The sequence below is a fragment of the Salvia splendens genome, chromosome 10, assembly GCF_004379255.2.
Source record: "Salvia splendens isolate huo1 chromosome 10, SspV2, whole genome shotgun sequence".
Lineage (NCBI taxonomy): Eukaryota > Viridiplantae > Streptophyta > Magnoliopsida > Lamiales > Lamiaceae > Salvia > Salvia splendens.
In genome coordinates this window covers 13,083,000-13,110,302 of record NC_056041.1, presented here as the reverse complement: position 1 = coordinate 13,110,302, position 27,303 = coordinate 13,083,000, and the positions used below count along the sequence as shown (strand labels likewise).

At 41.5% G+C, this 27,303-nt stretch overlaps 2 protein-coding genes and 2 pseudogenes across 3 annotated transcripts; 2 read left to right on the top strand and 2 right to left on the bottom strand.

Moving 5' to 3' along the window:
- The first annotated feature begins 4,047 nt into the window (after positions 1 to 4,047).
- On the top strand, positions 4,048 to 6,899 carry LOC121750217 (annotated as a pseudogene).
- A 9,946-nt stretch (positions 6,900 to 16,845) lies between these two features.
- Positions 16,846 to 19,816, top strand: LOC121752529 (guanine nucleotide-binding protein subunit beta-2). The gene is made up of 6 exons (XM_042147650.1): positions 16,846 to 17,159; positions 17,291 to 17,385; positions 18,324 to 18,748; positions 18,857 to 19,214; positions 19,315 to 19,428; positions 19,591 to 19,816. The coding sequence occupies exons 1-6, from the start codon at positions 17,054 to 17,056 to the stop codon at positions 19,624 to 19,626; spliced, it is 1,134 nt and encodes a 377-aa protein (XP_042003584.1). The 5' UTR covers positions 16,846 to 17,053; the 3' UTR covers positions 19,627 to 19,816.
- Positions 19,817 to 20,028: 212 nt separating this feature from the next.
- Positions 20,029 to 24,325, bottom strand: LOC121752528 (annotated as a pseudogene).
- Positions 24,326 to 25,035: 710 nt separating this feature from the next.
- LOC121751551 lies at positions 25,036 to 25,857 on the bottom strand. 2 transcript variants are annotated; one of them, XM_042146304.1, is made up of 3 exons: positions 25,833 to 25,857; positions 25,286 to 25,716; positions 25,036 to 25,212 (listed from the first exon to the last, which is right to left on the bottom strand). In XM_042146304.1, the coding sequence occupies exons 2-3, from the start codon at positions 25,660 to 25,662 to the stop codon at positions 25,161 to 25,163; spliced, it is 429 nt and encodes a 142-aa protein (XP_042002238.1). In that variant the 5' UTR covers positions 25,663 to 25,716; positions 25,833 to 25,857; the 3' UTR covers positions 25,036 to 25,160. The 2 variants fall into 2 exon arrangements, with proteins under 2 accessions (XP_042002238.1, XP_042002237.1); XM_042146303.1 differs by having other exon boundaries at positions 25,286 to 25,680; positions 25,833 to 25,855.
- Positions 25,858 to 27,303: the final 1,446 nt, after the last annotated feature.

Here is a 27,303-nt window from a genome sequence, read left to right as displayed (position 1 = left end):
TTTCAACATCAAACCTTGCTGCAAGCCATTATTCAAACAGGTTGAGCGCCTTCTTGAGGAAACAAAGAAAGAACTCCCAAAACTTTATGCCTTCTCGATCAATTCAGTGGACGAATTTTCCACAGACGGCGCCACGTTGTGAAGAACGAACCTACGGTTGTGATGATCGAAATGCAAAATTAATGAAATGACAACATGCAAGGAAGAACACAGGCGAATTACGTGGTTCGGCGTAAGCCTACATCCACGGGCAGAATCTGGTGTGTTTCTTTATTGATCACTCGAGAAATTACAAACATGAGAGCACTCAAAACTCTCAAGAATTTACAAGATGGAAAACCCTCAACTCGCCCGAAAACTTCTTGCTTCGAGAGCTAAAAACGCACAGCTGAAAGATAACACTTCCTCTCTTGAATTCTCTCTCTATCACTTTTGATTTCTGTTGTTGTTTTGTTCCGGAATGAATCGCAACTCCCTTAAGAAGTATCGATCAAGAAAACCGCCGAACAGCTTCCTTTGCCGAACAGCTTCCAATTGCCGAACAGCTTCCAATTGCTGAACAGCTTCCTTTTGCCGAACAGCTTCCAATTGCCGAACAGCTTCCAATTGCTGAACAGCTTCCTTTTGCCGACCAGCTTCCAATTGCTGAACAGCTTCCTTTTGCCGAACAGCTTCCTTTGGCCGAACAGCTCCTTTGCCGAACACGGTTATAACCGTTTCCAACGGCTAGTTCCTGTTTTGGTTCCCAACGGCTATTTCCTGACTTGATTCTTCCACCAGCTCAATCCGATCTTGATGAGCTCAAACACTAACAGTTTGATTTTTGAATTTTGGTCTGTCGAAACTTTCAATATCTGCCTTAGAGCACCCGCAACGCGTGCCGAAACCGTTCCGCGTGCCGTTCCGCCGGAACGGTTTCGCCGCGGAACGCGTTGCGGCGCTGCATTCCGCTCCCGTCTCGTTCCCATTCCGTGCCGGGTGCCGACGGCACGTAACGCGGCACGGAACAAGCCGCCACGCGCCTGGGCGACGTGGCCGATCCCCGTGCGTGCGTGCTTCCCACTCGCCGGCCCGCGAGTGGGACACGTCAGCAATGACGCAATAATTATTTTTTTTATAAAAATCGAATTTTTAAAATTTTTTTTTTTTTAAACGGTAACATTACCGTTTTTTTTACTTTTCTTAATTTTTTTAATTTTTATTTTTATTTTCTTATTCTATAAATACACCTAATTCATTCATTTTATACACAACTACACATCTATTCTTCCTACATCAACATCAATTTCTCTCCAATTTTCATATTCTATCTCTTCAAAAAATGTCCGGCGACGGCAATTACGGTGGTGGCGGCGCTGGAGGGTGGGATCTCAACGCGTTCGGCGATTGGGAGACCATGTACAACACACTTGGTGGTTCTGGGTCATCGACGCCGGGCACGCAGGGTCGGCGACGCCGGGTGGGTACCAACCACCCACTTTCGATGTGGATGCCTACGCTCGAGGCTCCGGCTCGCGGCTTTCCCAGGGTTTGTCCCAGATTCGGGAGGATATCCCCGTTGAACCCACTCAGGGAGGAGGCCGAGGCGGTGGAAGCTACAGGGCTGCGTCTGAGGCACCCGAGGAGGATGAGGAGGAGGAGCCGGAGGATCTGGGCCGGCATCCCTACACCAACGAAGAAACAAAGGCGGTGTACACCGCCTGGCTCACCGTCTCATATGATCCCATCGTCGGCAACCAACAAGCCGCCAAGTGCTTCTGGGAAAAGGTCCGTGATGTCTACCACGAGACTAAGCCGAAAGGGGCCCGGAAGCGCAAATATACAATGCTTCGTGCTCACTTTGGCCGAGTCGATTTACAGGTCAAAAAATTCTGCGGGATCTACTCCACCGAAGCGGCGCACTACCAAAGCGGAGCTTCGGGCGCCGACATACTGAGGGCGGCTATGCGCGCCTTCCACCAGGACACCGGTGTACAGTTCAAATATGTTGATATTTGGCAGCTCGTCAAGGACGAGGAAAGGTGGGCCGGTGGTGTCCCCTCCAGCTCGGGATCAACCTCAAAGCGGACGAAGCACACGACGAGCGGCCAGTACTCGTCTGGTGACACCGATGCGCCCAGTGATCGTGGCACGCAGGAGGTTGGGGTTACGGCCGCCGAGTACGAGGGATCTAGCCGTGGGCGCCGTCGTCCGCAAGGGACGAAGGCGGCGAAAGCGGCTAGAGCGAGGAAGGGCCGAGGAGAATCAAGCCAGTCGGCCTCGGGATCGGGCTCACAAGGAGGCTCGAACACACTTATGGTGGCGTACATAACCGCCACAATGGCGGACACTTCCCGCTTCTCGTACGCCCAATACACGGCCTGGTGGAACGGAATTGTGCATATGGCAGGACTACTTGGTCTTCCCCCTCCCCCTAAACCTCGACCGCCTCCGGAGGATGATTCGCCGGCGGAGTAGTTTTTTTATTTTCCCACGTTTAAGTTGTAATTTTTTTTAATATTGTGTGTTTTTAATGAAGTATGTTTGTTTTTTAATAAAGTATGTTTGTTTTTTAATAAAGTGTGTTTATTTAATTTAATTTAGTTGGAAATAAAATAAAAATTGAAATAGAATGAATAGTAATTTAAGGAACGGTTAAGGAACGGAGGGTTGCAGGTTCCGTTCCTTAGTTAAGGAATGGAGTAAAAAAGTACAGTGGGGCCCTCAAATAGTGGTTTAAGGAACGGTATAGGAACAGCGTTGTGGATGCCTTATGTTTGTACTCATTTTTCAGACTGTGTATTCATTTTTCTGCCCAATCTGACGTAATAAAGATATTAGGTACACTCGAACCAACTTTCTTTTCTTGGCAAATTTAGTTCAGGGTCTACATTAAGCTTTCTTTCAAACAATAAAGGAGGAAAACACTGTTCCTTTTAAAGAAGAATAAATATTGAAGATTTAAAATCCATAAGATAGATAGCATATTCAAATTCGAAAAACATAAGATGGTGTTTAGAATCAATTTATTGAAAGATATGATAAAAGAATATTCGAAAACCTAAATGCAAAAGTTTCTTATAAATACTCCTAGAATCTAATGGTATATCTTTAACTTAGGATAGTGAATGATTAAATTCATTCAATTTATGGTTGAATGGAAAAAGCTTATAGTAGCCCTACTCTAATTATGTTGATAAAGTGAGTCCTCAAAAAAGATAGATAAAGAAGATCGTTTACTTAGTGTCCAAGTGCAACGACTTCAACTTGGCTCATTATTTGCTGTAAATGTGTTCAAATAATTTATAGCCAAACATACTACCACTCCACAAACAACATCCAAATAATTAACTAAATCACAACACTACCTATTAAAATGCCTCTTTGATCTTATTTGTTCCTTTTATATTCCATTTTCATTCTCACATAAGTACAACAAAGTTACAAATCAATGACATTTAAAATTGCTTTTATTTTATTTCGGTACTTAAAGAAAGGGTTTGAATGTGTTCCATAAAGCAAATCCAATTAAAGTAGTCATTAATTTCCTTAGATGAGAAGTATTTGAAAGAACAAAAATACTTCTCTCCATTGCTTCAACTTTCCAATTCTACCCCTCTTTCTTCCACCTAGAGATGCCCAAGGTTTTCGGTTCCGGCGGTTAACCGCAGAATCGTACCGCCGGTTCCGGTTCCGGTTCCGATTCTGAACCGGAACCGTGACTTTTTTCTTGAATCGGAACCGTCATATTTTGAACTGCGGGCCGATTCATGTTCCAAATTTTATGAACCGAAACCGTGCCGGAACCGCCGATTCTGGACGGTTCCAAATCGGAACAGTGAAAAACCTCGGAAAACCGTGAAATCTAGCCGGAACCGCGAAAAACTGCTGGAAATCGGCAGTTCGGAACCATGAAAAAAACCGCCGGAGAACCGGCGGTTTAGAACCAGAACCCCCGGTTTTCAAACCGAAACCGTGAAATAGCCTCACGGTTCGGTTCCGGTTCCACATTTCTCGAAACCGGAACCGCCGGCATGTCTACTTCCACCATGTTAACTACCCAATCTTCCACGTTTCTATTTTCCAAACCCCCTCTCTCACTCCAAATTTATGCTGCACTTCTCTTACTACAATACACACACCTCTTCTTCTTCCTCTCATCTTTGTCCTCATTCCCATCCCCTCAAAATAAACACATAGTCATTACACAAACACCCATGGCGTCAGAGGTCCAGACATATTCTGCAGTTTTCTGTTTTTTACTGCTTTCATTTCACTCTGCAAGTAAGTCTAACTCTCTCTCTCAGCTGAACTTCAATGGTGTTTCTTTCATTCTTGAATGAACTTGTCAAGATTCCTTTTTTAACACCGCCCATTTTCTTGAATGAGATAATATTTTATAATTTCAAATTTCCATCATGTTTGAATCAAGAAACTGTTCATCTTTCTCCCAAAAATTCCTTGCCATCTTGTAAAGCATAAGCAGCGTTTCATGTAATTTATTTATCAGTAAAAGAAAGTTTCTATTTTTATGCAATTAAAGAAGACGTGTTTTTTACCAAATTTAAAACTCATTTATTTGTGAAGATTCGGAGTCGTTCATCGGAGTAAATTACGGGCAGGTGGCGGACAACCTGCCGCCGCTGGAGGCGACGGTGAAGCTCCTGCAGTCGACGAGCATCGAGAAGGTCCGCCTGTACGGCGCGGACCCGGCGATCATCAAGGCGCTCGCCAACACCGGCATCGGAATAGTCATCGGCGCCGCCAACGGCGACATTCCGGCACTCGCCTCCGACCCCAATTTCGCCGGCAATTGGGTCAATTCCAACGTCCTGGCCTTCTACCCGGCCAGCAAGATCATCGTCGTCACCGTCGGCAACGAGGTCGTCACCCTCACCGATCAGTCTCTGGCGGCGCAGCTCGTGCCCGCCATGCAAAATGTCCAAAATGCCCTCAATGCTGGTATTCATCACCACCACATTCAAATTTGATCAAATTAATTCGAGTTTTATTGTAACAGAGTTGGAATTTTTGATGATCTCACAAAATGGCAGCATCATTGGGTGGGAAGATCAAGGTGTCGACGGTCCATTCGATGGCGGTGCTAAGCGCGTCGGAGCCCCCGTCTGGAGGGGCTTTCGGATACGGAGACACGATGAAAGGGTTGCTGCAATTCCTCAGCACGAACGGCGCCCCCTTGATGATCAATCCTTACCCCTTCTTTGCGTACCGGGACGACCCCAGGCCCGAGACGAAGGCCTTCTGTTTGTTCCAACCGAATGCTGGCCGACCGGACGCGAACACCGGCATCAAGTACATGAACATGTGGGATGCTCAGGTAAATTTCTTGGATTTTTATCATATATCTATGTTTTTATCACCTAAATCTGGTGTTGGATTTCATGATGTTGTGATGAATCATGAATGTGTTTCTTGGAATATCTATCTTGTTATAAATGTGAGCTCACATATTTTTGTTACCATGATTTTCCCCTACAATAGTTTTTACTCAAAATATCTTCATTCATGTAGAGATATGCCATCAAAATTTATTTCAAGATTGATATGCAGCTTTGAACTTTTCTTCTTGTACTACTCTGTTCCATATGAATTTGCTTTTGTTTCGTGTGAACCAACACCACACCTTTCTTTCGAACTTCTCCTCCTCCTCGGCTAAATTGTACTATCTTCTGTTGATCTTAGCTTGATGCGATTTACTCGGCCTTGAAGTCGTCGGGGTTCAAAGATGTCGAGATTGTGGTTGCCGAGACAGGTTGGCCTTATAAAGGAGACTCCAACGAAGTTGGTACTACTTTGGAAAACGCGAAGCCTACAATGGGAACTTGATAAACCACCTAAGGTCGAAGGTCGGGACACCCCTTATGCCTGGAAAAATCCGTGGATACCTACATATTTGCGCTCTATGACGAGGATTTGAAACCCGGCCCTGCCTCTGAGCGCTCGTTCGGACTCTTCATGCCCGACCTTTCAGCGACCTATGATGTTGGACTCGCTAAGAGTACACAGGTGAGGCATATCTTTCTTGTTATAGTGATTTTACTTTGAATGATATAAACTGATGTGTTACATGCTTTTAGGGATATTTTATCATGAGGTTTCTTTATATATATTCAATCCTATGAACCAATGTAATTTCTTAATTTCCGTGCTGAAAAGAAACTTCTCAACTAAGTTGGGACGGAGGGAGTAGTATGTATTGTCAATCTGATATAGTATTGGTTGATTTTGGTCAGACTCCGGCCCCGACCTCGTCAACTCCGGCTACGACCCCGGCGACTCCGGCACCAACGACAAGTCCTAAGACTCCGGCTCCGACGACGCCGGTGGCGACCCCGTTGAATCCGGCTCCGATGACTCCGACGATCAATCCAGTACCGAGCCCGGTTATAGCAGGTTGGTGCATGCCTAGGCCAGGTATAACCGATGCTCATCTGCAAGCGAATCTCGATTATGCTTGCGGTTGAGGCATCGATTGTGGGGCCGATTGGGCCCGGTGGTGCATGTTTTGAACCTGCAAATGTTGCATCACACGCTCTTATGCTATGAATTTTTTTTATCAATCTTATAGCAGGAGTTCCGGCGACTGCGGCTTCAAGCAGACGGCGGCCGTCACCGCTATTAATCCTAGTGAGTTAGCTAAACTCTCTCCCTTAGATATATGTATAATGTGATGTGATGATTTGTGTGTTTTGCAGGCTATGGTTCTTGCGGCTACCCTTCTCGGAGCGCACGAACACGAACACGATACGAAATTATTTCGGAGCTCGATTGAGGTAATTAATTCTATTGTGGCAAAATAGTACTTTTAAGAGGTGTGTATATGTTATTTGGGGGGTTGAATACTCTATCCATGTAATTGTTGATGTTTTTTTATATTAATTTTTTGTTTTTGTAGTAAATTTAGTTTTAATTTTTTGTTGTTTTGGCTGATTAGGGAAAAATGGTCCAAGTATTTGTTTTTAAAGTTGCAATGATTGAAATATAAAACAGAGTGTGGTAATGATGAAGTAAAGAACCACATAAATATAATTTGATCATAGATAGTATCTAGTACCAGTAGATTGTTGGAAAATAGAGTAAATAATTAAAGAGTTCCGTTAGAATTATAATTTCTAATTACTTTTTAATTATACCATTACCAACCATCGTACCTTGACAACTTAATGTCTAGTACTTTATTTGTTTGTTTATTTATTTCAGTCCAACTACTCTCAAATCAGATTATTTTCAAGTCAACTCCCTCCGCAACGCTGTCTCTTATCCGTCTCTTAATCGTCTCATCCCTTCACTATTCATGGGCCCCACTGTACTTTTCATCTCATCTTTTAACTAAGAGACAGCACATGCAACCTTCCATCTCTTAACCATCTCATCCCTTAACTATTCATTCAATTTCATTTTTTTATTTTTTATTCCAACAAATTCAATTAATAAAAACACACTTCATTAAATAAAATAAAATTACAACTTAAAATTCAAAAAAATAAAAAAAGCACATAATTAAAATCGTAAAAAAAAAAACTTACATAATTTAAAATACAATTTTATAGAAATTGAGTAGAACTACTCCGCCGACGAATCATCCCCCGAAGGCGGTGGCGGTGCACTCAAGCTACCTGGAGGCGGAATACCAATTTGTCTTGCCATATACTCAATTCCGGCAAGATGGGCTTGATATTGGGGAGGCGTCATGCAGGAAGTGTCAGCCATCGTGGCGGTCAAGTACATGGACAATAGGGTGTTCGAGCCTGAGACCGTGCCCGTCTGGCTTGATTCGCCTCAGCCCCTCCTCCCTCTAGCCGCCTTTGCCACCTTGGTCCCTTGCGGTCGACGATGCCCACGAGAGGAGCCCCCTGCATCGATGGTCGTGCCCTCAACCTCTTGTGAGGCGTTGCCTGACCCGCCCTCATTAGACGAGTATTGGCCACCCGCCGTGTGCTTGGTGCGTTTCGAGCTCGAGCCCGTGCTGGACTGGACACCACCGGCCCACCTTTCAACGCCTTTGACGGCCTCCCAAACATCGACATGTTTGAATTTTTTGCCGTTGTCGTAAAAAAAGACTCGCATAGCCGCTCTCATAATGTCGGCTCCACTGGCTCCGCTTTGGTATTGAGCCTCTTCATTCTTGTAGATGCCGCAAAAATTTTTAACATCTCTGTCGACTCGGTCAAAATGACTGCGGAGCATCTTCATGGTGCGGCGGCGGGACCGAGACGGCTTGTTCTCGTTATAGGCATCGGTGACCTTTTCCCAAAAACACTTGTGGGTTTGTTGATTCCCGATGATGGGATCATACGAGACGCTGACCCAAGCGTTGAACAGAGTCATCGTGTCATTGCGGCTGTATGGATGACGACCTATATCCTCCTTCTCCTCGGCCGCCTCCTCCTCTTCCTCCACGGCGTCGAATGCGCGACCCCTGGAGCTTCCACCGCCTCGTCCTCCTTCCGGATTGGGTTCATCCGGAAAATCCTCCCTAATTTGGGATAATCCCTGCGATTGCCCATATCTCGGGGCGGAGGGACGAGAGTATGCATCCACATCAAAATAGGGTGGTTGGTACGCCGCCGGCCCACCGGCGTCGACGAGCCTTGGGTGCCCGGCGTCGACGAATCGGAACCGGCAGCACCCAAGACATTGTACATGCCCCCCAGACGCCAATTGTGTTCAAGTCATATCCGCCGGAGACGCCCTCGTTTCCATTGCCGGACATTTTGAGATGAAAATTGGAGAGGTGAGATGAAAATTGGAGAGGAAAGAGAGATGATTTGAGAAGAATAGATGTGTGTTTGTGTGTATAATGAGGATGAAAGGGGAGTATTTATAGAGTAAAAAAAGAAAAAATAAATAAATAATAAAAAAATACCGTTGAAAACGGTAAAAAAAAACGGTAACATTACCGTATTTTTAAATTAAAATAAAAATGACGACGCCCACTCGCGGGCTGGCAAGTGGGCGTCACGCCTAGCGCCAGAGCGCGCCACGTGGCGAGCTGTCGCGCCAGCCGTCCCTACGGGACGAGACACCCGCCGAGACGAGACCGAGACGTATCCCTGCAACGCCGTCTCGCTGCCGTCTCGTCTCTCCGAGACGAGATAGAGACAGCAACGAGACGCGTTGCGGATGCTCTAAAGAACTATCATCATTTAAGCTTTTGAATTGAGAGATTAAAGACTTGATTTTAATGAGGCTTACTAACATTTTAACATATGAATTGACGTTCAATATTAATTGAATGATAGTACTCCCTTTGTCCCGGCTAAGATGTCATATTCCTTAGCCGACACTGGATTTTAAGAGTTATTGGTGAATGCGTTTAATTGGGGAGAAAAAATGTTGGTGAAAGTATTAAAATAGAGAGAGAAAGAAAGATGGATATTTTAATAGGGATGGAAAAAAGTGGTTGAATATATTAATTAGAGAGAGTAAGGTTCCAAAAAAGGGGATGTGTCATCTTAGTTATGACAAATTAAAAAGAAAAACATGTCATCTTAAGTGGGACGGAGGGAGTAGTAATTACTAGTACTAATTGAATATTCATATCTTGCAAGTGTGGTGGTTGCCATTGAATATGTTGTTGCTTGAAAGTGTGGTGGTTGCCATTGAATATGTTGCAGCTCTCAATAATCGAAATGATTCACCGATTGTAAATAGCAGAGCATATATAATTCGTAAACAATAATTTTGTTAAATTGGTAGTTTGAAACTTCAAATGACGCCATGGATGCAATTTAGCTTTAAAAGTTGTGCCTTCAAATGTAACTAATCCAAAATTATACTCCATTTAAAATGTGGAAATTATTGTTGAAATGATCAAATGAATGTCCATTTAACAGTGTTTGATGGATAAGTGTAGAATGAATTTTACCTCTTGGTAAAGTAAAGCGATTAATCGGTCTTGAAATAAAGTTAAATGGATGTGTCCAAAATGAAATTAACAGTGTTTGATGGATAAGTGTAGAATGAATTTTACCTCTTGGTAAAGTAAAACGATTAATCGGTCTTGAAATAAAGTTAAATAGATGTGTCCAAAATGAAATTATGTCGTTTTGCAGTTTTATCTTTTAAAAATGATTGAGTTTAAGAGCATCCGCAGCGGTGCTTGCTGGGATGGACAGCATCCATGCCGCTGGCGCGGCACAGCTGTCGCCGCTGCTGCACTCTCGCCGCTGGCACGGCGCTGCTCGATGCATCGAGCACGTCCGTGCCGCTGAACATGCTACGTGGCGCGTTTCTATTGGCCAACGAATTATCCGTTGGAAATTCATTTTTTTAAATCGAAAATAATAGCAAAATTTTAAAAAAATATTTTCAGATTCCCAAAAATATGGCCGTTTTATTACCGTTTTCTGAATTTTTTTGATTTTTTTTATTCCCAAAATCATCTATAAATACACACATTCATCATCCATTTTTCACATCAAATCATCTCTCATTCATCTCTCATTCATATTTTTTCATACAACTCATCCATCTTCCTTTCTCACTCAAACCCTCTCAAATGGATTTCACCGATATCATGGCAGAAGCGGAGCGCGAATAACAAGAATACTATGAACAATATCGTGCCGCATATGAAGCCTATGTCGCCGCCACTACCCCCGCCCCTCCTCCTCGACCAACTAGATCAATTCGCCGCTACATCCCCCGTGACCGGGAGGGAGCCAACGAAAGGCTCGTTGCCGACTATTTTTCCGACCAGCCGCAGTTTCCGGAAGATTACTTTCGGCGCCGTTTTCACATGTTAAAACGGTTGTTTATGCGTATTGTCAACACATTGTCCGCTCGTGTTGAATACTTTCAATCAAGTAGAAACACAACTAGTCTGCAAAGTCTCTCGGCGTTGCAGAAGTGTACTTGTGCCATCCCACAACTTGCTACTGGGCAAACAGCTGACCTCTTCGACGAGTATTTGCATGTCGGTGAGTCAACTGGAATCCTATGCCTTAAAATTTTTTGCGACGACGTTCGTTCTGCTTTCGGTAAGGAATTCCTTCGGGCACCCACCACCGATGATTGTCAACGGTTGCTTCGTCTTCACGAAACAGTCCACGGTTTTCCTAGTGTGCTTGGCAGCATTGACTGCATGCATTGGAAGTGGAAGAATTGCCCGACTACTTGGAGAGGGCAACACTTAAGCGACCACAAAGGCGGCTGCCCAACACTTATTCTTGAAGCGGTCGCCGACTACCGCCTATGGATTTGGCATGCATATTTAGGTATTGCTGGATCCAACAACGACTTGAACGTGCTCTATTCTTCACCACTCTTCAATGATGTTTTGAATGGTGTAGCACCGGCGATCGACTTCACCATCAACGAAAATGCATACCACATGGGTTACTATCTCGCCGATGGTATCTACCCAAGGTGGTTGACTTACGTGAAGACGTTCAGCAATCCTCAAGACCCAAGACAGGTTCTTTTTTAGCAGCGTCAAGAGTCTGCTCGGAAAGACGTCGAAAGAGCTTTTGGCGTCCTTCAAGGCCGATTCAACATTGTGAAGGCCCTGTCTCGGCTGTGATACGTTAAGAATATCGCCGACATCATGTACACGTGTATTATCTTGCACAACATGATTATAGCTAACGAAGGACCGAGGGCGGCTAACTTTTACGACGAAGATGAAGCCGGAAGCTCAACCGCGAAGTCTCCCCCACGCCGAGGTGTGCATACGACGATGGGCGAGAGGATCGAAACAAGAAACACAATGCGCGATACCCGAACCCACACTGAGCTACAAGAAGACCTAATCAAACACATTTGGGCGAAATTCGGCCACGAGTAGTGGATTTTTTTAATTTTATGAATTTAATTATATAGTTTTTAATTTTTAGGATTTTAATTATATAATTTTTAATTTTTAGGATTTTAATTATGTAATTTTTAAATTTTTTATAATTTGTAATAGTATTCCAGGTATTTTTAATGCATTTAATATTATGGAAATGTTTTTATTTAAATTGGATAATAGAATTATGGGACCCTTGAGTATGTCTTTGCGGAAGAGCATGGATGTGGTGTTGTGCTCTTACCTAAAAGTAGAGAGTAAAAAAATAATAAAAGTTGGTCCGGACCCTCAAAATTCGATGCCATCCAAATCAATTGTCCCAAAGCAGTTCAAGTGATGTTACGCAAAAGATTCGATACAATAGTGTATTCCAAAAAAAGAATTTTATAAGTATAGCATTATCATCGATATAAAATGCAATTTATATTCCTTTCATTTCATTAATGCATTTCATTTATATTTTATTAATATAAAGTTAATATAGTCTATATAAAAATGAAATTTATATTCCTTTTATTTTTTATTCACATTTCTTAAAAATGCTGGAAAAAAGTAGGATTCTTAATGCTAATCGGATTGTCGAAAAAGTCATGATATTAAGTTAAATTTTAGCTTATCTCACAAATTTGAAGATTAATTTGAAAAATTATGAAATTTGGATTTATTCAAAATTATGTGTGATGATATTTTTGGTGAAATTAGTACTCCATCTAATATGCCAACCGAAAAATTATACTACTCCATACTAAGTCGAATGTCACCGACAATGAGTTAATCAATATTGTATATTTATAAACAAAATAACATCATTTCGTTGAAAAATAAAAATCTCACAAATTTGAAGATTAATTTGAAAAATTATGAAATTTGGATTTGTTCAAAATTATGTGTGATGATATTTTTGGTGAAATTAGTACTCCATCTGATATGCCAACCGAAAAATTATACTACTCCATACTAAGTCGAATGTCACCGACAATGAGTTAATCAATATTGTATATTTATAAACAAAATAACATCATTTCGTTGAAAAATAAAAATAATATTATCAGTGACAACAATTCAAAAAGAATTTATCTCGATTGCTTTTCAAGATTTTAAACATTTCGCCTGTTTGCCCACCTTTATCAATGAACTTTTAGAGCATCTCCAATGGCTTTAGGCTAGCCATAGGCTAGCCAAAACTTCTTCTGCCACAATAAACAAAATTATAAAAAATAAATAATTAACAATCACACAAAATACGGAATTAAATTTACGACACAGATACGGAAAATTCAATAATAATATTTAAATTAAAGAAAAGTACATTAATTAAAAAAAATTAACGACGTGCAGTCCTCTGCGCCCACAACTCTTCAATTAAATCATTTTGGAGTCGAATATGAGCATCCACTTGGCGCATGTCGGCATGTGCCTTGAGGCGGCCGACTTCATCGTGAGGTACCCCCCTTCGTACGTTGGGGGCGGCCACGCCGTGGCTTGGGCCGGCTTCATTAGCATCGTCATTGGCCCAACTAGTCAGTTGTACATCTTCATCTTCGACAATCATGTTGTGCAGGATAATACATGCGTACATTATATCAGCAATGCAGTCGACATGCCACAAACGCGTTGGACCCCTAATTGTCCCCCATCGAGACTGGAACACACCAAATGTCCACGTCCTTGTGCGCCGACTCCTGCTGTTCCGCAAAGTAGGCCTTCCTCTCATCTGATTTGCATCTGATCGTCTTCACAAAGACGGGCCACCTAGGGTATATCACATCCGCCAAGTAGTAGCCCATATCATGCTAGTTCCCGTTGGCGATCAAACTGATGGCCGGACCGACGCCCTGGCACTGCTCGTTGAAAAGGGGCGACGAGTTGAGGTCGTTGTTCGACTCGGCTACCCTAAAATATGATGCCAAATCCGCAGCCGGTAATCAGCTACGGCCTCGAGGATCATCGTGGGATTCTTTCCCTTGTAGCCGGTCGTGTAGAACCCTTTCCAAGCAGCGGGGCAGTTATTGCACTCCCAATGCATACAATCTATGCTGCCCAACATCCGGGGAACCCATGCTTCTCCCTGTGCATCTGCATCAGATCATGGCACTCTTCAGGGGTAGGGCTTCGAAGATACTGATCACGGAATATTTCAATGACGCCCTGACAAAAATACTTCAGACAATCCAGGGCAGTCGTCTCACCGATGTGGAGGTACTCGTCCTACATGTTTGCCGCGCCTCCGTAGGCCAACTGCCTGATTGCCGCAGTGCACTTTTGTATAGGTGTGTGGCCGGGTCTGCCAGCCGCATCGTACCTGAACCGGAAATACAAATATCGACGCTCCAAAGCATCAACGATACGCATAAACACTGTCCTACGCATCCTAAAACTCCGCATGAAAAGAGGCGCCCCAAACCGTGGCTCCTCCGCAAAGTAGTCTTCATATAGCCGCTTATGTGCATCTACGTGATCTCGATCAATCACTGCTCGTCGGTGGACAACGGGTGGAGGTTGAGGTACCGCCGGCTGCAAGACCCTTTGTAGCAACCAGTTTATTTTGTGGGACGTATAGGCCTACAACTCTTCGTTCATTTGTCGTTCGTACTCCTCATCATCCCCACCACTACCAACACTACTACCACCCGCGTTACTCATTTCACGTTGTTGCTCTTGTACAGAAATTAAGTGAGAGAGAAAAATCGTTAAAACAAGCGGTGCAAATGAAAATGACGTGCAAATCACGTATATATAGTGTTTCGAAAATAAAAAAAGTGTTGGCCGATCGCTCGCCGATCGCCCGCCTACAATGGCGGCCAGCCGACCGGCGAGCGGATCGGCCAACGCCCGAGAATCGGCGTCCGCTCACCGATTTTTTCACCGATTTGGCGCTATCCGACTCCAATGGTTCGGCGAGCGGACCGGCCAGCGCCGGGAATCGGCTAGCCGGTCCGCTAGCCGCCATTGATGATGCTCTTAGAGAATCCACAATAAGAATAGCCCAGCCATAACCTAGCCACAAACTACTCCTGCCACATCATCAGCTCTAAAAATCCTCCTGCCACATCGTCAAAACAAGCAAATAGCCCAGCAATAGCCTAGCAATAGCCTGGCCACATCACTCAAAATTATATAAAACAAATAATTAACTATCACACAAAATACAGAATTAAATTTACGACACAGATACGGGAAAATTCAATTATATTATTAAAATTTAAAAAGTACATTAATTAAAAAAATTACATTAATTTTAAAAAATTACATTAATTAAAAAAAACCGCCTTCGTCTCACTCTTCGTCGCCGTCGCCCCCAACCGTGCCGCGGCGGCATTCAAATCGGCTCGCATGCTCACGAGCATTGCGTGAAGAAAACTCTTCTCCTCGGGGTCAGTTGGCGTCTTCCAATCGGCTAAGGTCTTGGCCATCTGAGCCCGCGTTTGTTGACGCGCGAAGAAGGCGAGATCGGCTGTCGACTGGCCAACAGGGGGGATGCCGACTGGACCTCCCGGGACCCCCCTCGATTCCTGCTGCGCCCGCCTTTGACCAGCCGGGCGAGTTCGGCGAGCGAACGATGGAGAGGACGGGAGCTCCTGAGCACCCTAGGGGAGGTCGTGGGAACCGCCGCTGTAATCACCGGTATAGTTCAGTCGCTCCTTCTTCGGCCAGCCAGCATCGACACCTGCCCGGAACTTCTCGGAGTATGTCAGCACCTCATAGCAGTTCCAGTAGGTGAACTCCTTATAGAGCCAACGCACGGGGAAGGCTTTCTCCGCTATCCTCCTGCAGTCCTCGTCAGTTTGGCCACTGCTCTGCATGAGGAGGGCGTTGGCGTACAAGCCCAAAAATCTGGAGACCCCAGCCCTGATTCGATCCCACGCCTTCCGGCACTCCTCCCCGTTGTGTGGCCTCCCCTCCGGGCAAAATGCCTTGTAGGCTGCTGCTATTTTGGCCCACAAGTTGACGATCCTCTGATTGTTCGAAGTGAGGAAATCATCGCAAACACTCACCCACGCCTTGGATAGCGCGACGTTCTCCGCATCCGTCCACTTCCTCCGTACCTGGCTGTAGTCATCAACCGGCTGCGACTACTCGCCGACCCTTTTGCCCTTCCCCTTGCCCTTCTTCTTTGGGCCGCCCCGACCCCGCTCTACTCCCCCGTTTGAACGGGAGTTTCCGGAACCACAAGAAGATCAAACCCCAACTCCTCTAAGGAGAAAGTCTCAAATTGCGTGAACTGCGTCTCCGATGGGGTCGATGTGTGCGAAGAAGCTGTCGAAAAATCAAAACTAAGGCGATAGACGTTGCCCCCCCGGCGTCCCCTGCGTCACGGGCTGCATCGCCGGTACACCCCCAGCATCATCTGCATCCCGGGTGCCCACCCCGACATCATCTGCATACCGGGATGCATTCCTGGTACTCCCTGCCATCCCGGCATACCGCATGCCATCCCGGGCATACTACCCCCGGCTGCCATCCCGGGCATCATCTGCTGCCACGGGTACATGTTGTAGTACCCGGGCATCGGACCCCATCCACCTCCCACGGGTACCGAGGGAGTTTGAGACTCGCTTGTCACTGGAGTACCTTCGTTGTTGTTATCCATTTCGCGTGGTTGCTCTTGTACAGAAATTAAGATAGAGAGAATACTCGTTAAAACAAGCGGTGCAAATAAAAATGACGTGCATATCGCGTATATATAGTGTTTCAAAAATTAAATAAAAAAAAATCCGCTCGCCGATTCGGAGCCTGCAATGGTTGCCAGCGGATCGGCGAGCGCATCGGCCAGCGCTCGGAAATCAGCGTGCGCTCGCTGATTTTTTCACCGAAATTCGGCTAGCCGGTTATAATGGTTCGGCGAGCGGGGATGCTCTTACGGTTAGAAAGATCTTGTATCCACGTCAGCGAGAAAGTGGGCCCCGCGGCTTCAGTTAATAACCCAACGTCTCTCGGTAGCCAGTCCGCTCGCCGCCATTGTGCATGCTCTTCCGGTTGGAAAGATCTTGTATCCTCGTTAGCGAGAAAGTGGGCCCCGCGGCTTCAGTGAATAACCCAACGTCTCTCTCTCTACTCTGTAAAGTCTTTGCAGTCCAACTCATTTCTCACCTCCTCCATCACCGGCATCTTCCACGCCCAAACCTCGTTCAATTCCCTCAACCCAATTACACGATTCCATCCTCAATTCTGCCTAAATGTCAAACCTAGGCTTCAATTCAAGCTATTAATTCATTTCTTCTTCTTCTTCTGCTTCCAATTCATTTCTCGCTTACAAACAACATGTCCGTCGCTGAGCTCAAGGAGCGCCACTTGGCCGCTGCGGAAACCGTTAATTCTCTCAAGGACAGATTGAAGCAGAAGCGGCTCCTGCTTCTCGACACCGATGGTTTGCTATTCTCTCGGTTTTAGCTCTTACTGATTACGCTAAGCAGATCCAATTGCTCTTCTGCTAACTATCATCTTACTATTGATCTATCTAACCATTCCAATTTCCATCCAACTTTCTCTCTGTTGCAGTCGCCGGCTACGCCAGGTCGCAGGGACAAACTCGGGTGAGTTTTGGACCCACTGATCTTGTTTGTTGCCGGACTCTTCAGGGCCACACCGGAAAGGTAATCCTTTGTTTTCTATATTTTCGATTGCTTCAAATGTACCACTTTTTTCTCTTCGACATTTTGCCCAATTTTAATGACCTAATTTGCGTAACTTTTCGTCTCCAGCATTTTCCCAGTTTCAGTTACCTAATTTGTTATCATTGGGTTGTTTTTCTCTTGTGAGGGAAATTGAAATCATTCATAATCATTGGTAATGAATACAATAATTGTTCCATTACACTGGTTGTTCATCTATTTGTAAATTCTGGTCTGTGAGATATGAATAAAACATTCGGCATGTCATGCTTGAGATAATTGTATTGTTTACCAGACTAGATTATCAAAAGAATGATATATTTGTATCAAAAGATATACTACAAAAATATCATTTATTTATACTACCTATTTGATCAAAATTGTAAATTAATAAGTTAATTTGTAGACCATTCTGTATGCTGCCTTGGATGAGGTTGGTTCAGTATTATTTTGATAAGCAACCTCTCTTTATTGCAAAGATAAGAGGTTATAGATGTGCATTCCCTGCCTCTCTTTATTGTCATGATTTTTTGTCTTTTCTTAAGGTCTTGTTCGAGTCCCAGGTGAATTATCTGGAATTGTTTCTTACAGTATATTGTATATCATGATTCATGACCATGAATAGATGTTAAACTAGAGGCATAAATTTATCCAAGAATTTACCTAGTCAATTGAGGTCTCGCTGCAAGGTTCTGCGTAGCACTAGATTGAATGTGACAAAGCCTTACTGTTTGGCAATCCCACATATGTCAGCTGTAAATCAATCCCATTATCACTTTTGACTTTCTTAGCTTTGATAGAAATAATTCAAATTTGATGCATCCACTAAAAAAGAAACTGTCTGCCCTAAGAGATGTTTTTGACAAGTTTTTTTCGTATCCTGAGTTCATTTTAGTAAGCAAATCTGAAATGGTTCTTAGGTGTATTCGCTGGATTGGACTCCAGAAAGGAATCGTATAGTCAGTGCATCTCAAGATGGACGATTAATAGTTTGGAATGCTCTCACAAGCCAGAAGACTCACGCAATTAAGCTACCTTGTGCATGGGTAATGACTTGTGCTTTCTCACCCAGTGGGCAATCTGTTGCCTGTGGTGGCCTAGATAGTATGTGCTCTATCTTTAATCTGAACTCTCAAACCGACAAGGATGGAAATCTTCCAGTATCAAGAATGCTTAGTGGGCACAAGGGTTATGTATCATCATGCCAGTATGTTCCAGATGAGGATACACACCTTATAACTGCTTCTGGTGACCAAACATGTGTCCTATGGGATATTACCACTGGCCTAAGGACGTCCGTGTTTGGAGGTGAATTCCAGTCTGGGCATACTGCTGACGTTCTAAGGCATGCTCGTTATCTTTCTAGCGCGCACATGAAATTTTTTGCATTAGCGCTTATCTGTTTTTATTGTCAATGACTTTAATAATCCTTTTTTTTTTCTTTCTGATTCAGTGTCTCTATAAATGGATCCAACTCTAGAATGTTCATATCTGGCTCCTGTGATTCAACAGTCCGTCTGTGGGATACCCGTGTTGCTAGTCGAGCATCTCGTACTTTTCATGGCCACGAGGGAGATGTTAATTCAGTGAAGTTCTTTCCTGATGGGTATAGATTTGGAACGGGTTCAGATGATGGAACTTGCAGATTGTTTGACATTAGAACAGGCCACCAGCTACAAGAGTACAATCAACAACATGTTGATAATGAGGCTCCTCATGTAACTTCAATTGCATTCTCCACTTCTGGCCGTCTCCTCTTTGCTGGATACACCAATGGAGATTGCTACGTCTGGGACACTCTATTGGCCGAGGTATAAATATTTTTGCTTTAGTATGCTCAGTCTGTATTGTTATGGTTTAATAGAAAATTAGATATGCTACTCAATTTCAACCCGTCTGCCCTGTTAATAGGTTGTATTGGACTTGGGAAAACTTCAAAATTCTCACGGTAGTCGGATCAGCTGTTTGGGACTGTCTGCTGATGGTAGTGCCCTATGTACAGGAAGTTGGGACTCAAACCTCAAGGTTAGTCTTATTTTATCGCCCATCATCACCATTATGCATTCAAACTCCTTTTAGCTAACAAGATGGCTTTCCTGCTTAGGAATATTCTAAAATACACCAACAAAAACATACTATGTATAGACATGAATTGTGAATCTCATTACTAATTTTATACCCTGACAGATCTGGGCTTTTGGAGGGCATAGAAGAGTCAACTGAAGTTGGAGACCGATTCTTGTGGAAAATGAGTGTCGTCATATCTCCATCCAAATTTCTAGATTTCGTATGTCCAAGCTATGGGTTGTGATACCATTATTGGTTGTATTTTTTTCTTGTAATCTTTGAGATGCCTAACAGACAGTTTGAGTAGATAAATGAAAATTTTTATGCAATAGTATTTGAGCTGAAACACTCAAACCTGCTCACATTACCAAAACCAAAACAATTCACTTGTTACAAGAATCTTCATATCATGAAATTAATCATCATATCAATTTTACAAAGGTGGTAGTGAAAATGTGAAATTGTCTGCAAGCAGCAGAGGTTCTACAACAACTGCTTTTTTCACAAGGCTATTATTAAGGAATATGTAAACAACATGAATACAAAGAGTCACTAACAGATAGAAAACCAAATTATATGACTCGTGAATTGTGACTAAGTATTCTGCAGAATTTTGCAAACAAGTATTCTACCATTCATTCATGGAGGCAAAAGTCAAAATTCTAGTTCCAGTGATCTAACTCCAGCAGAACGCATAAAAACAAAAAGCAGAACAAGAACACTGAGGTTTTGTGATGAGGGGATACATATACTTGTAAAGGAACTAGTCTCTAGCGTCTCTTGCTTTTGAGTGTGCTCCGTTGCTTGATGATATATGCTATACCTTCTTTCAGGGTTGCTCTTCTCTGCTCTTTGTTATGCCACAGCTCGCTGGTTACATACCTACCACTTGGATTATACTCGTTCATCTCCAGCAAAGCTGTTGTAACTGCTTGGTAGGCTTCTTCGCCTTAACTTAATCCTCAGCTGTGCCAGTTCCTCATCTTCTTCATTTAGTATTGCCTAATAGTACAATGACAGGGAAGAAAATAGCACCCATCATTTTCGGATTTTAAAGCATCAAAAAAGGCCATTTAGGCAAAGTCTGTCAATATACTTCAAGAAATACGCTATAAAATTCAACTTCCAGCTAATAGCAAACATTCATTTTGCAACACAAACTCACATATCAAATTCACATGCATAAAAAATGCTTTTCCATGTTTGAGAGCTAATTGTCCACACATGGCAAACCTGTATTTTTTTCTGTTAATGGGGATGGTATGTGTAGAAGTTATGCAAACTAGGAAACAATGTTTCATACCTCAGTTTTAGAAACACATACCTTCACACTTTTACCACCTTCAGTTTGGATGATCTTGAGAGGGTGCCAATTAGAATCCATTATGCGACTCTCCCATTTCGTACATAGCTCAACAGCTCTGAGCTCTGTCTTGCTATCCGAATACATCCTTTTAGCTGCTGGTAAAAAGTCTTTACTACTTAACCCTCCCATTCTCTTGACCCCAATGATGGCCCGAGCAGACTGGTCCTTCATAAACTAGCAGAAAGCATTCTTGTATTGTTTAAAAATTGACAGAAATTAAATGCAGAGATAGTGTAGATGCTACTACAGTTTGCATTCTCTAGTTCAAAAATAATCACGGAATGCATTATATATTCTGTTCTAATCACCATATACAACCCTTTTTACTTATTTCCTAAAGGAGACATCATCAGCAAGTACATAAACAATGCAGATACTTTCAATTTTGTAATGTAGCAGCAAAAAAGAAGCAAAGTTAGCATATACCTAGATGTTAAATCAAATAAGAATGAAAATGTTGATTTCTTACATTTATTAGTTCCTTCCGAGCTTCTTGCAATTCATCATTGCATTTCCGTTCTTTGACAATAAGAGCTTGACTGAGTTGATCAAGATCTTGAAGTTCTTCTTCCTTCTCTTCTAGTTCTTTCTGTATGGCACTAAATTTTTCCAACATGTCCTTGTCACCATCATCTCCCATGTGCTTTACTACTTGCAGACTCCCTGCGAGACGTCGTATCTCCAACTCCAGTGCTTGCTTTTCGTCAAGTTCCCTTTCTAAGTCAATCATTTTTCTCTGAAGATTCTCTTTCTCTTTCTAAGAGAATCAATTAAGTTAAATTATAGATATAAACCATAAATTCATTTGCTCGAGTTATATAATTAAATAGCAGCACCTTATATTCTTCTGCCAAGAGTAACATCTTTTTATCTGCCCTCTTTAATTTCAAGATTGCCATTTCATTCTACATTAAAAAAAATGAAGTATTATCAACACTTATGCAGTAAATAAGTCACATCTATAACATCTTGAAAATTCTACACACTTGAGCATTGGTAATGAACATGCCCAACATAGATTTAAGCGACCACCGACACAGCCAGCCTTACCATGATCAGATATGAGCCATTGATATAAATCTAGCTGAGATGAGTCCTGTTTTCCAATGAATGTGACATGGAGGATGGTATATTACCTGTTTCTTCTCATGGTTGAGCCGTAAATTCTCATTTTCATTTTGAGCTTCACGTTCCTTCAACTCTTGCTCCTCTTCCTCCAGCTTCTTCCTCTGAACTTCCAATTGCATGTTGATTCTACCATGTTCTTGGAGAACTTTTTCTAGTTGACCACTAGCACTTTGCTGCAGTTTTCTTCTTTCTAATAGATGTTGCAAAAGTAAGATTTACGTGAGCTCTATTTCAAGACTAAAAAAAGGGAAGACCAGAGAATATTAGAAAGACAAGAACAAGAGAAATATATTGATAGAGAACTATAATCAACACCAAAAAATGTATTTACCTTCATTGAAAGCTTGGATCATCTTATCCTTTTCGCCGATCACATTGATAAGGGATATGGAAGTTTCTTTGCATTTGTTTTCCATTTCTTTCAGGTTCCTATTTTGTGCATCTAATGTATTTTCCAATTGGGAGAGTAGTTTGCTATTTTTAATCTTCTCCTCATTTTGACGTTGTGCTATTGACTTCAGATCTCCATGCTTCTGTAGATAGTCACCAACAACATTGTCTGTGTGGAAATCACCCTCTCGAGCCACCCAACCATATAGCTTGTCCACATTCTCTTCATCCCAAAAATAGTCCCTCTTTCCTTGATGCCGAGCCTCATATGCCTTCTCGAACCTTAAGGCATCATAGAGTCCGAGCCACTCACATTTAAACTCTATTATTGCATACCCAGAGTGACCTTTAAAATTCCACAAAGGGATTACCCTCACAGGATTAAACCTTTTATTTCTTAGCATATCCCTAAGTTTTGAGCCACTTGGTCCAACATTACGCCCATTTTTCCACTGAACAGGAACATTTGCCACAATTCCCATCCATGGACATACATAGAGTTCATTCTTGTCACAGCTCTCATGAAGAGCTCTGTTATCCACTTCACTCGCTGATGAATTTTTTACAGCATTTATTTCTTGAATATACTTCTTCAGGCCTAAATGTCTTCCCCTGTCCTTCGCATTCCTCTTACTTGATCCCTGGCTTATCCCAGCAGCATGCTGAAGTAGATCCTTAAAGCGAAATATCTGCTGCGTTTTGTGAGTGCAGTAAGGGCACTTGTATTCATCATCTGACACTCTAATAATGTGGCTCGATTCCTTCAAACGGAGAAAGCATGAATCGGCATACTCTTCTAACTCAGAATCACTTATATCAGTAGTATCCTCTTCCGATAAGTTAGACATCTTCACCAACAGTCAATACCTGCAGTAGAGTTGATGCATAAAAAAGCTTGAACAAAGAAATGACACCACTAGTAACAGTTTAGTTGAAAACAAGAAATGATAACATTGGCATTTTCTGATTTCACTATTTTCATGTCAATAGCATCATAGATAGCAGCTTCGTTGAAATGATAACAATTGAGATTTTCTGCTTTCATTATTTTCAGGTCAATAGCACCACAGAGGAGCTATAGTTCAAATCCAAACACCAAAAACTCTAACCTCCTCTATTCATTGCTATTTTCTTAGTGGAACAGTCTTAAAACAGTAACATATTATACCAGCAAGCAGGTAAAACACAGAAATTCGACTACAAAAGTTCTTTCCACCGATTTCCAACATTATAGTTTTCCTTATTAGGAATTAGGATTGCAAGAGGAAAAAAACAACATCCAGGGGGAGAAAACAAACAACAACGAGAACAAGTCATGCGAAATTGTTTTTATATATATAAAAAAACCATCCCTGTGAAAATCGAAACACCATCTCGAAGTCTCGAAAAAATATGAAAGTATACAAGTATCCACAGTTTGAAATTCACACCAAGCTAAAAACCAAAAAACAGTTCGAATGGAAGGTGTTTTTATAACAGAGCGTCGTCAATAACACCATATTAACCAGCAAGCCGTAAAACACATCACGTCAACCAATTTCCAGTCTCCAAAACTCTTTCTACCAACCGATTTCCATCCTTATTTTCTTCACGATGAAAAGGCAAAAAAAACAAAATATACAAAAATTTATTGAAAAATACAGGAGCAAAATAGAAAAAACGCATCCTCCCAGTCAAAATTAAACTATCAACAACATAACTATCCACAAACTTAAAATCAGAGGATAGCTAAAAACGAAGTCATAGCGAAGCATATAGCACCATCTCTAAACACAGAAGCACCGGAATTCGAAGAGGCTAACTGAAAATGTACGCAGCCGAGAGGAGAAACTTAGTGCAGAAGCGACTCTAGGGTTTTAGAGGTGAGTGTGAGACAGAAAATGTGTATTTTTGCAGGGGCAGAGAGAGAAAGAGGAGCACTGCATGGATGATGGCGTGAGGGTGTCTCTGCAACTTTTGATCGTCGTATTATGCCTTTCATTTTCAATTTTCCTTTTTTAGTAATGTGGATCGACACGTGTAGGCTCACGATTGAGTAGCTGTAGCCTGTTGAATATGTATTGTAACAAATCAAGGAACAGTTTTTCGCTTTTTGCTTAGATGGATTTTGCAAATTGAAAATAAAACAAATGAAGGAACTATTTATGAATTACTCCATCAAATTCATTACATTTTGCTCATATTTCACCTCACTGAACTCATTAATCTGTGGTAATTAGCGCTTGCTTGCTGGTAGAGAAGATAAAATTAGGATAAGTGTATGATATTTGTCTATCTTATTTTTGGGTTAATCTCCCCCCTTAAATATGGCCATAAATCATAATAATAACTTAATAATGCACTAGATGCTAACGAAGAACACAATCCAACAATAAAAACATATGAACGTGACACAAAATAATTTTTCGAATACCAAAATAAAAAATAAAAAATATATAGAGATGCATGATTTCGGTCCATTTTTTATACACTGAAATTAAAACTAACAACCAAAATCTCTCCCAAAGTATATTTACGCGGCAATCATGAATTCATTCGCTTCATACTTCAAAATATAATAATAATAATAATAATAATAATAATAATAATAATAATAATAATAATAATAAATAAAATAACGTTGCACAAATCATAATGTATTAGGAGTAATATATATTGAAAGAGAGTAAAGAAAAGCACCTCTGTCGTGCAAATGCACCTTTACAAGACAAGCTAATACTATAAATCAACTTAACTACAATAGATCAAAACTTCCACTCGACTTATTTATTAGATTAACAAGAACACAGACGCATCATCCGTCTGTCTACTTCTTCTCAACCACTCCAACCGTTCTCAAAGTATCACTTTCACGAGAGCTGCCAAAAAATTAAAAAAGAAAAAGAAAAAGATTAATGCTATATTGTGAAAATGATATTAGGTGGTACATACCGCGTGTATATATTGGCGCCTCCAGATTCGCCATACTGTGTCTCCTGCAGGTGGCCGACCTTACGGAGGAAGGATTTGTTGACAAAGTTGTCGCCGGCTCGGATGTAGGCGTCCGGGTTGTCTACCTCCGGCATGGAGCCCCTATTCTTCTTGGTGACATGCACTATCGGCGACCGCACGAAATGCTGCATCCCTGTGTGACCTGCGATCATTATAGCCAGCACAACACACCCTCCAATTATCCCTATTGGGTACAACGAATGCCCCAGCCCCCTCGTGAACTTCTTCAGCATTCCCATTTTCGCCGCCTCGGGCTCGCCACCCTGTTTCCGAGCCCTGCCTGAGGCCAACCTCCGGATGTACACCGAGCTTTGCATTGAAGGATTGCATTGTCTCTACATTGCATCAATTTGTTTAATGTACTCCTTATGCTAGGATTAATTGCAAAAAATAACTGAAATCATCAAACATAATTCCAACCAAAACATTGCGACTTCGTTAGTGATTAAGGTAACAAAAGGGGGGAAAAGTGGGAAGAAATGCTAACCAAAGCGCTGAATGCCATGTTCAAATAATCCTTCACTTTTTGGAGATATGGTGATGATACACATGGATTTAAATATTATAGAAAAATACCGGCACTAAAAATGGCAGTTATGGATTGATGGTTTGTGTAAAATGCGGTTTCTTGAAACGAATTGCTGTTAGGAATTGGTGGTTTGTGTAAATTTGTGATTTCTCTTTCGCAAAATGTCGCAGTTTGTTTAGAAAAATAGTGGGTGGTGATGGTCAACTGAAACTATTAGTGCATTATTTTCCACTCATTTCGCCCCATTTGTGTTAAGCAAATACTCCGTAATTACTTATAATGATTAAATAAATATCTTATTTAAGTTTAATATTTTTAATTACTGAATATTACTTTAACTTAAACTTAGTATTAATGATATTTGACATTTAATTAAAAGAGTAAACACTACTACTACTAAATTACATAAATGCTATTTGAACTATCAAATTTGAACAAAAATAAGTAGTCCCTAACTTTAAAAATAGAGTGAACTATAAAAATGGTTCTTGGACTATGGGTTTATCTCACCCATAATTCATGGACTTTAAAAATATCGCCAGACAACCCTGGATTAAGGGTTTATCTCAAAATTGGTCATTTTGTCTTTTTTTCCACCCGAAAATGCCCTTTTGAGGTGTTGGACAATTTGGTCTTTTTATACTTTTAACTTTTTAAATCTGATATTATTTCAGTGATGTACTAAATATGATATTATTTCAAAATTACCATTTTTCTTCAATTTTTTCATCCTCCATTTTGCTTCTTTATTTTAATAATAGATTTAATTTTATAAAATTAAATTTTATATTTAGATTTTTAAATATCGATAAAATTTTGTTAATTCTTAAATTATTTTATCACAAGCAATTATAACAACCGAACGAAGGCTAAGTAGAATAGCTCTTATATTTCCATCATGATTAAGTATTATTTTTCTGTACTTCTTCAATTCAGCTGAATATTATATTAAATAACAAAAATTAATAGTGTTAATCAATATTTATAATGTCCATGAATTAATAATTTTAATTTTAAAAAAAATTGTTGATATTTAAAAATTTTAAATTTAGTTTTATAAAATTAAATCTAATATTGAAATAAAGAAACAAAATGAAGGATGACAAAAGGAAGGAAGAATGATAATTTTAAAATAATAACAGATTTAGTACATCACTGAAATAATATCAAATTTAAATAGTTAAAGTGTAAAAAGTCCAAATTGCCTAGCACCCTAAAAAGGCATTTTCGGATGAAAAAAAAAGCCAAAATGACCAATTTTGAGATAAACCCTTAGTCCAGGATTGTCTGGTGATATTTTTAAAGTCCAATGACTATGGGCGAGATAAACCCATAGTCCATGGACCATTTTCGTAGTTCACTCTTAAAAATATCACGTGGTAATCCCTAAATTTAGGGGTTTTTCAATACTTGACCTATTTTCACTCGA

Excerpts from the sequence above, each read along its gene's own strand:
- LOC121752529 (XM_042147650.1), top strand. The coding sequence starts at position 17,054 with ATGTCCGTCGCTGAGCTCAAGGAGCGCCACTTGGCCGCTGCGGAAACC. Across the intron at positions 17,386-18,323 it reads TTCAGGGCCACACCGGAAAG|GTGTATTCGCTGGATTGGAC; the intron begins GTAATCCTTTGT and ends AATGGTTCTTAG. Across the intron at positions 19,215-19,314 it reads GGGACACTCTATTGGCCGAG|GTTGTATTGGACTTGGGAAA; the intron begins GTATAAATATTT and ends CCCTGTTAATAG.
- LOC121751551 (XM_042146303.1), bottom strand. Across the intron at positions 25,213-25,285 it reads GGCGCCAATATATACACGCG|CTCTCGTGAAAGTGATACTT; the intron begins GTATGTACCACC and ends ATTTTTTGGCAG.